The 9,364-nt window shown below is 42.4% G+C and overlaps 2 protein-coding genes across 7 annotated transcripts; one reads left to right on the top strand and one right to left on the bottom strand.

Annotated features, from left to right (window-relative positions):
- Nucleotides 1-1,563: 1,563 nt before the first annotated feature.
- LOC123404387 lies at nucleotides 1,564-6,061 on the top strand. Its single transcript, XM_045098307.1, has one exon. It carries the CDS (start codon nucleotides 5,329-5,331, stop codon nucleotides 5,995-5,997), a length of 669 nt encoding a protein of 222 aa, XP_044954242.1. The 5' UTR covers nucleotides 1,564-5,328; the 3' UTR covers nucleotides 5,998-6,061.
- Nucleotides 6,062-6,245: 184 nt separating this feature from the next.
- On the bottom strand, nucleotides 6,246-8,863 carry LOC123404385 (N-alpha-acetyltransferase 40). Of its 6 annotated transcripts, none has more exons than XM_045098301.1 (8): nucleotides 8,704-8,861; nucleotides 8,188-8,290; nucleotides 7,833-7,912; nucleotides 7,401-7,730; nucleotides 7,131-7,204; nucleotides 6,948-6,990; nucleotides 6,765-6,876; nucleotides 6,246-6,497 (listed from the first exon to the last, which is right to left on the bottom strand). In XM_045098301.1, exons 1-7 carry the CDS (start codon nucleotides 8,770-8,772, stop codon nucleotides 6,781-6,783), a joined length of 795 nt encoding a protein of 264 aa, XP_044954236.1. In that variant the 5' UTR covers nucleotides 8,773-8,861; the 3' UTR covers nucleotides 6,246-6,497; nucleotides 6,765-6,780. The 6 variants fall into 6 exon arrangements, with proteins under 6 accessions (XP_044954236.1, XP_044954237.1, XP_044954240.1 ...); XM_045098302.1 differs by having other exon boundaries at nucleotides 6,808-6,876; nucleotides 8,704-8,857; XM_045098305.1 differs by having other exon boundaries at nucleotides 8,188-8,309; nucleotides 8,704-8,789.
- Nucleotides 8,864-9,364: the final 501 nt, after the last annotated feature.

Here is a 9,364-nt window from a genome sequence, read left to right on the forward strand (position 1 = left end):
AGGAGTCTACCAAAATTTAGTTGTTATGTGGAAGGCGTGTGCTACATGTGACCAACAACAAAAGGCTCTTTTTGTACAGCCGATGGATGGGCTACTATCCACTGGTATTTATCTAAATACTTTGTTTCATGTTGCTTACAAGTGCCCTGGTATAGTCATTGGCCGGGCCCAAGCTAAGGAAATTTATTAAGGCTATGAAGGAGGATACTGCCATCTTTTGTACCTAGAGGACTCTTTTGTACTCAATCTGTAAACTAATATAAGAGCATTTAGATCACTACTTTAGTGATCTGAACGCTCTTATATTAGTTTAAGGAGGGAGTAGCATCCAAGTTGCTATGTAGTAGTAATGCAATTTTTTCCACTATGTCTGAAACTAGCCAAGCCTATCACCAGCATGCTCATTGGTTTTATGCTGCGAAACTATGATTTGACTAAATGGAGTATGTACTTAACACCTATAGCTATCAGGGGGGCCTTGGTAAGAGAAGACCGAGCAAGCTCTCCAGAGGAGATGAGGGCGAGCACAGGGCCAACAAGAGCAAGCTCCCCACAGGAGTTGAGGGTGAACGCGTCTGCGCCAAGTTCAAGCAGGCCAAGTACCCCCATCACAGCCTGAGTAAATGATCAAATTGCAGAGCTGGCACATAAGCAGAGGTTCATCTGGGTATTGCGACACGACCGGGCCGACATATTCACAGAGGATGACGATAGAGCCCGCCCAACAAGCTGTTGTCTAGTTTCACTAAAGAAACTGAGTAAATGAGTGCAGCTTCCAGCGGCCGTGGTTGTCATCACTCCATTGCTGCAAAGAGCGCGCGAGGGGGAGGAAGGAGACAGGAGAGCCATCAGATATCAACAGACGGTCGATTTGGACAGCTACAGCACCCATACAGTTTTTACTCATCTGCAGAGGGCGTAGGTCGACCGTCCCAAGAAATAATCACAAGGAAGCATAATAAATGAATTTATTGAAGGGTGCATACGAGCATTGATAAACATGTATTCCCTCCGTCCGAAATTACTTGTCATAAAAACGGATAATACTAGTAATGGATGTAGATACATCCATTATTATTCATTTTTATGTAACTGTGTTCGGGCCACATGAAGACGGAGAGAAATAGCAATAAAAATCATGCCAGTTGTTTTTTACAGTATAATAGTTGTTGCATTAAACCAAACTTGCTCCCCTTTACTCCTTATAAAAGGAAGATGTTGGGCGATAATTCCATCCTGCTCCCAGGCTCATCAGCTCCCGGTCAAAAAAACAATTAAAATAAATACTAGAAAAATTCAAAAAAAAAATGTGTGATAGATAATTTGATGCGTGAGGTTCGTTCTAAATTTAAACTTATTTGGACATCTGAGCTGCTTTTGACAAAAATGACAAATCGGGTTAGAAAAGTTCGTGAACAGTAGACCTTTTTTACAGACCCATATTTGTCTTTTTTGCTGAGTGCGCCTCAGATGCCCAAATGAGTTCAAATTTGGAGCGTACCTCACGCATCAAATTATCTACCACACAAAAAAATGGATTTTTTTTGAATTTGTTTAGTTTTTTTTATTATTTTTTTCGTCAGAGCGGGTGCAAATGAGTTCGGGAGCCAAAACGCCTCTTTCTATTTGTTTTAATTTTTTTCGTCGGAGCGGATGCAGATGAGCTTGGGAGCCAAAACGTCTCTCCCTTGGAATTCTACAAACTGGCCACGTGTGGATCATACAAAGACCTAATGCGAGTTTTAAGTCAGATACTGGTAGCACCTAGTAGCCGCATATAATTTGTAGGCGTGAGAGGCATAGGAAAAATAGCGACTGCCATACTTATATTTATTTTCAGCGAATGATGTATGTGCCGCTAGACAAGGCTTCAAAACCGGGATACAAAGCACTGCAAAAGCACGTAACGTCGTTCATCTGATGTTAAGCTTAGACTTTGGTCGTCGAGCCTTCATGTTTTTCCTAACTAGTGTCTGCTTAGTGACATGGAAACCTTCTATCCTCTGTGTGCTCCTTGTCGTTTGAGGTGATCTAGATTATTTGGGAGCCCGTGACGGTGATCAAGCGGGTGGGTTGTGCATGGGGCCAGAGGAACCATATACTCCTTCCATTTGTAAATATAAGTGTTTTAGTGATTTCACTAAAAGACTACATAAGGAGTAAAATGAGGTTCCAAACAAAAAACACTTGTCCGACTCATCATAGTGTCAGCAAGGAAGGTTCTAGCTAGAGAGACGAAATACACCACAACCGCCCCCGTCACCAAAACCGATCAACCACGGCAAGGACATGCCTTTGGTTGTCGGATGCATGTATGAAACAGTCACCAGCACCGCAAGAAACAACAAGCATGTTGCTTTGGCAATGGGGGTGGACGCCAAGCATTTGCACAAGACACTCACACACACACAGGCGTTTACAGTTCGCATGGCGCCATGACGCCCCATGCGTTCTCAAATTACTTTCCCTTTGCTTTGGCCATGCCAATTTGTACTATGTTATTTATTTGCGTCCTAAAAATAACACGGAGCCTTTGATTGCCCCCCTATAAATGTGTAGGTCATGACCAGGAGATCGATCAAAAATACAGCTATGATCCAAGCAGCTGGTTGTTCACAGTTCAGACAACCACCATCATGTTGTTATAGTGTGCTAATGCCATTGGTCAGGCTTACGATGTCCACCCATGCATGTCATCAAATCTGCCAAAACTATAAAAAAAACACTTGGACTGAACTATGATACCTGTATGTAGTACCTTGATAGAGTGATTAGTCTAGGTAAGAAACTTAATCTGACATACTTAGAGGTATGGTTCCAGTACCATTAACTCCATATGTGATTAGCAAACTATAAGTAGTCATTGTCATCAGCTCAAGGTTCTTATATTGTTGTATTTACCATAAGACAATTTCCTGGATTAAATATCTGTACTGAACATCCAGCAGTCTACCAGAGTTCAAGTCTCCAAGAAGCTGGTTGTTCATCCAAGTGTCTACTAAAATTCAGTTGTTATGTGAAAGGCGTGTGCTATATGTGAGTATGTGACCAACAAAAAAAAGGCTCTTTTTCCACATCCACTGTTATTTATCTAAATATAATTCGTTTGATGTTGCTTACCCGGTTCAGCCAGTGCGCTGTTATAGTCATTAATGCCGGACCAAACTAAGAAAACTTATCAAAGTATGAAGAAGGATACTGACATCTTTTGCACCTAGAGAAGGACTCTTTTGTAGCATCCAAGTTGCTATGCAATACTCTCTCTCTCCCAAAATAAGTGTCACTCATTTAGTACAAAGTTGGTAAAAAAATGAACTAAAATCAACGACACTTATTTTGGGATGGAGGGGGTATAACTTTTCCACCATGTCTGAAACTATGATTTGACTAAATGTCATGTCAAACCTATAGCTATCAAGGGGGCCTTGGTAAGCAAACACCGATAAGAGCAAGCTCTCCACAGGAGATGAGGGTGAGCATGGTGCCAACAAGAGCAAGCTCTCCACATTAGTTGAGGGTGAGCACGTCTGCGACGAGTTCAAGCAGGCCAAGTACCACCTTCAAGTGGAGAAAGTACATGCGTGCCAAGTGCAGGCTGCTCCACATCAGCAATAACAGTTTCAGAAAAAATCATTTGAGCCCAAATAGCACAGGAAACTGAACATCTTAAGTCACCAATCCCCGGATGACACACTGGTTTTCGATTATTTTTTTCAAAAAAATCGTTTTCAAGTCACCAAAACCCAAAAAAATCTTAAGTCACCAATCCCCTGATGACACACTGGTTTCAGACAATTTTTTTGAAATTTGGCCCCAGAAGTTGAACAGGGAGGCAAAGAAAGCACAACCTAACTAAAATTTCCTTGACAGCCCATTTCTAAGTAGCCTTTGTTTCTTTTATCTTGTGGTTTCCTTGTCATTTTCAACGTCTTCTCCTTCCCTTTTCGTCTTTTACTTTCCTATTTGGTAGCAAAGACTGTTGTGCTACTTCTGTTCAGAAAGTAAATGGCGCCCACAACACATTGAAGCAAACTGACAAATGCATTATACAACTTGGAAGCCACATTTTAATCCATTCATTGGCTCAGCAATAAGCATCATAAATCATGCATCAAAGCCATCTTCAGACAAGACAAATGCAATGGCTAGTAAAAGTTGGTACACATGTAGAGATAATCTGCTTAGATAACAGGAAACACAAAAGACTTGTAGGCTTCAGTTTAGTGAAGAGAGAGTACAAGATCATATATATAGGTATGAAAATACAATAAAAATACATGTTATGCATTAGTTTCCAAACTGCTATGAGTAGAGTCAAATCTTGACCCTCTGCAGCCTTAACGATTTACAACACACAGCAGTGTATTGTAAGTACTGAGCAACATGCCAACCTGCTATCTACAGTCTAGCGTTAGAACATATCAGATAACCACAGCCATTAATTATTACTCCCTCCATCCCAAAATAAGTGTCAAGTTGTACTAAGCTTAAGATACTTATTTTGGGATGGAGGGAGTACTAGAAAAAAGATCGCTACTGTGGTCCTTAACAGTTTAATCTTACAACTTTTTATCACATGGTACATGTTTCCATGGTATGGGCCTTTTAGGCATACTCTAAATGTTTGGCAACTATAGTGTGGAGTATTAGATAAGCATGGCCATATGTTTGTTTCTTTTTCCTATACTTTTTACGAATATATATAACTATGCTAGTCGCTGGCCATCAAATTTACATTCTGCTCCTCCCTTCTGAATCTGGTTCAGGTCTCTTGTTTGCAGCCTCTGAATTCTAGTGTGCTTTGTGTTGTAAAACCAGATGCATAGATAAATAGACTCATTCCCTTTTCTATCTAACTTTAAGAAACAAAGGCACTTCTCCGACTCACCATAGCGTCAGCAAGAGAGGTTCTAGCTAGAGAGACGAAATGGACCAGAACCGCCAGCATCCGAAAAGCAATCAGCTGTGCCTTTGGTTGTTGGATGCATATATGAAACAACCACCAGCACCGCAAGAAACAATGGGCTGGGCGTGCTGCTTTGGCACTGGCAGTGGACGCCAAGCACTTGCACAAGACACTCGCACACACACAGGCGTTATGGTTCTCATGGCACCGTGCTGCCCCATGCATGCTTAAATTACTTTCTGCTTGCTCTGGTGATGCCAATCTGTACTATGATATTAATTTGCATCATAAAAATTGCCCCCTATAAATCTGTGTACCTTGGTCAGGAGGTCGATCACAGTCATCATCAACATCAGATCTGTAAGACTCGAAAGAGATTTAGTAAGAGTGTGGACTAGATCTAGAGAGTACAGAGTGAGAGGATGTCGAAAAGCAGTGGCAAGCCGCTCCTCGTCGTGATCCGCCGGAGCAAGCTCTCAGCAGGAGATGAGGGCCGCCGCATCTGCACAGAGTTCAAGCAGGCCAAGTACCCCTTCAAGTGGAGAAGGTACATGTGCGCTAGGTGTGGGGTGCTCCGTGACGAGCACAATGCCTGCAAAAGCAAGCTTTCTGCAGGAGAGGGGGGCGAGCACGACACCAGCAAGAGCAAGCTCTCCGCAGGAGATAAGGGCGAGCACGGCGCTGACAAGTGCAAGCTCTCTACAGAAGATGAGGGTGAGCGCAGCACCAACAAGAGTAAGGTCTCAGCAGGAGAGGAGGGCGAGCGTGTCTGCACCGAGTTCAAGCAGGCCAAGTACCCCTTCAAGTGGAAAAAGTACATGTGTGTCAGGTGCGGGGTGCTCCGTAGCGAGCACCGCGTCAGCAAGGCCAAGGCCAAATTGGGCAACGACACGGAGAATATCAGGGAGGATCACCTGCCACCACGCAAGAGGCTCATTCTCAGGTTCAAACGATCACAGGCCCTTGCCACTGCTGCTGCTGCCGCATCCAGGGAGAAGGAGAACAAGGAGGAGCTAGAGGAAGGGGAGATGACTTGGAGCCCGGGCGTGACGATCACCAAGGGGAAGAGAGCCCCAAGGAGAAAGCACTAGGATACACCGTGAACTGAGCAATGCACCATTGAGAACTTGTTATATGTGAAACAACTTGTGTACTGGTCCGATGTAAACTTCTTTGACTTTGACCAAGTCTACCCCATATACATCAGATGTGGTGGACCATCATGCTTGTTTCCTAAAGTGTATCAGCAACAATAGTTTCAGACAAATTAATTGACACACTAACCAAATTTGGCTCTAGAAGTTGAACAGGGAGCCAAAGAAAACACAACCTAAGATTCTTTTTGCCATCAAACCTAATTAATGGTAGGCAAATATGGTCAAAGTTGCCAATGGAACAAATATTCACAAGTTTGGTAAGGCAAACCTTGGCTCTGAAAGATATAAGACCAAACATCCTGTACTACTCCAAATAAATCACAAAAACATGGGCCGCCGCATCCCGCAGAGCTTGTTATGCAACCATAGATAGAAGTAGAACCACAGCCGTAATTGTGTTCCCCCGTGTATTACTTGTCTTCCTGCACATTTCACTGTGATGCACATTCATTAGCTGGGATAAAAGAGAACATACGCAGTAGGAGAGCATCTACTGAATATATCACGAATTTAATCAGTAGCAGATCACGCAGAGTCGTACTCTGCACGTTCATACATCATAGGCCTTTTTTTCACAATACATCATAGGGTTATGGTGGACAGTACTAAGTAATTAAAGCTTTAGTGCAAGGCAACAGAGGAGCAACACAACCAATTCATAAAATCAGTGGCACGTAGATGATCGGAATCAGTAGCCTTACTAGGTTAACAGTGGATCTACACAATATGGAACATGCTACACACCTCCAATTTACACTTGGCTTCGGATTCAAATGTCTTGCACAAGATCTCATAGCTTCTATGAATTCCAATCTGTGAAAAATGAAGGAGTCAACATACAAATATCTTGTTCTTGTGGAGACTATTTCTTGGTAAAGTAATACCAGTGGATCTACTCGTGATGGCGAGGTACTGGATATTACATATCTGCAAGACAGAATAAGTGAATTAAGATATTGCAATCAAAGTGAAGCAGACACCATATAAGTAACCAACAACCAGAAGGTGCATCCATTCAGTGCACCCCAGATAAGTTGTTGACATGAAATGCAAATTTACCACTTTACCCCAAATTGTTGTAGAAAGCCATAGCATCTGTATTAGATTTTTGAACTGTTAGCACCACGGCCCCCATTTGGCACTGCAAGTATACATGCGTTCCGGGTTAAATTTTGATCATCATTCCAGCTGAGATGTCACCAGAATAGTAATTGGGCAAGAAACAAAAAAAAGCATAAACCAGAAGACACAGACCACACCATGACACTCTATGACTTGACATAATATTCAGAAGAACAAAATAATAAACTATCAAGAAGTTAAAAAAATCAGATCACCTTGCAAGCTATAAGTTCAATCAACTGCATTAGGAACTTCCCCAGACCCTTCCCTTGGGCAGAAGACTCCAATTGTAGCTCATACACATAAAGAACAGGCACATCCTCTTCAACAACAAATCTGTAGTGTACAAAACCAAGCAAGCGGACTCCCCGGCATGTCACGTGTGCACATTCCACCCCTGAATCTTGCTTCAAGAAACATTTGGCAATATCACCGTCTGCATATTGGCAGATCAGGATATATCGTGCTTCTGGGGCAACCATTTCCCGGCGCTTAATTTTCTCTTCTGAAGGCCATTCTGATCCATAAGTTCCCTCCATGTTAACCTAAATTATTGTTTACAAGCGTTACATTCAATAATCATGGGGAATTTGTAAAAGGGTACATATGCAAACATCCTAAAGCAGTAGGCAGGTAAGGTATGCAACCTTGAGAAGATTCTGGATGTACTTCCTCGTTGGTACTGGAAGCTGATTGCCATGCCCAGATTCCAAGTTGATTGAAAAACCTAAGTATAAGAGATATGAGATCAGCCTGCTATAGTGCAGTTCCCCTCAAAAAGAAGACAATGCTATTATGCTAGGTTCAAAGCAAGAAGTGTTGTCTCATTTAGAATTGCTAAGATCAATAATGCATTCAATTTTCTTTTGCTGAATTTCTAAAGCTGAATCAAGGACATGCAGTAGGCGTCCTGAATCCGAATGGAACAGTAGTAATAGACTGATAGTAGCTACTTGTCCTATGGTACACAAAATTTACACCAGAAAGACAAATGTAGGTTACCGCTTCTCTCGTATTTATGATAATCCGGGAACTGCGCAAGATGATCCTTCACAGCTACAGCTTTCCTTATAAGTTCTTTCATGGCCTTCTTCCTCCCCAATATCTAGCCAAAAGCATGATATCTGCATGAGCTCCCAGTATACATACATCCTCCATCAGTTCTCTTCAAATGCTGATTCATGGCATGGTTGCTATCATCTTAGAAACAGATGGATCCAGGGACCAAAGTCACCAGGTGCCCAATGTATTGCTAACAAGGAAAAACACGGAATCCTGGAAAGTAAAAAATCTAGGTGATGCAACTTTCAACTTTCAACATGGATCATGGCTGTGTTGACTGTTGAACTTGGCGCTACGGCATCTGCCAGTTGCATCCTATTCGCCAATCTCGAATGCCGGGATTAAACCATGTCAGCATACAATAGATTGTTGCAATGAGATTAGCCTCAGGCTCAGGGAGAGGAAAGGGGATCGGGGATACAAGAGGAAGATGGGAGAGGGGACAAGTATCGGTACCTCCTTCCTGCTGGGCGGCCTCTCCATGCCGCCGCTGCTCCGAGGCCTCTTGTTCTCCGCCCCCGCCATCGCTGGCCCCTTCCGTTGTCTCGTGGCTGCCGGCTGCAGGGGAGGCGCCGCCGGTGGGCTCAGGAAGGAGGAGTGGTTGTATTGTCGGGCCAATGAAAGGATGCTTGTTTCAGCCATGGGCTTTATGGCCCTCTGCGAGCTATTTGTATCACACGGCCTTTATGTCAGGCGCCCCTATGTCTCGCTGTAAGCGAGACAGAGGACAAGCCTCGGGTCAGGGAAGCCCCAGATGAACCGACCCAGCCACGCGAAAGGCTACAGCCAGCTTTTTTTTACGGTTTCTGTTTTATTTTTTGCTATATTTTTTTACTTTTATATATTGCACAAAAAACTCTATAAAACATTTAAAAATATCAACCAAGCATTTGAAAATGTAAAATATGTATAGAGAAAAAATATCACGTATATGAAAAATGTATAAACAAATTTGATCATGTATTTGAAAATGTTCCTCAAGCATTTGAAAAACATTTGAACAAGTATTTTTTTTAAATCAAGCATCTGAAGAATGTTAAATATCTATACAGAAAATGTTGACCATGTATTAAAAACATGATGAATTCTTTTGATTATGTATATAAAAAATGTTAAT

The sequence above is a fragment of the Hordeum vulgare genome, chromosome 6H (genome assembly GCF_904849725.1).
Source record: "Hordeum vulgare subsp. vulgare chromosome 6H, MorexV3_pseudomolecules_assembly, whole genome shotgun sequence".
Taxonomy (NCBI): domain Eukaryota; kingdom Viridiplantae; phylum Streptophyta; class Magnoliopsida; order Poales; family Poaceae; genus Hordeum; species Hordeum vulgare.

Excerpts from the sequence above, each read along its gene's own strand:
- LOC123404385 (XM_045098301.1), bottom strand. The coding sequence starts at position 8,772 with ATGGCGGGGGCGGAGAACAAGAGGCCTCGGAGCAGCGGCGGCATGGAG. Across the intron at positions 7,913-8,187 it reads TCATAAATACGAGAGAAGCG|GTTTTTCAATCAACTTGGAA; the intron begins GTAACCTACATT and ends TCTTATACTTAG. Across the intron at positions 6,877-6,947 it reads CATCACGAGTAGATCCACTG|ATTGGAATTCATAGAAGCTA; the intron begins GTATTACTTTAC and ends CATTTTTCACAG.
- LOC123404387 (XM_045098307.1), top strand. The coding sequence starts at position 5,329 with ATGTCGAAAAGCAGTGGCAAGCCGCTCCTCGTCGTGATCCGCCGGAGC.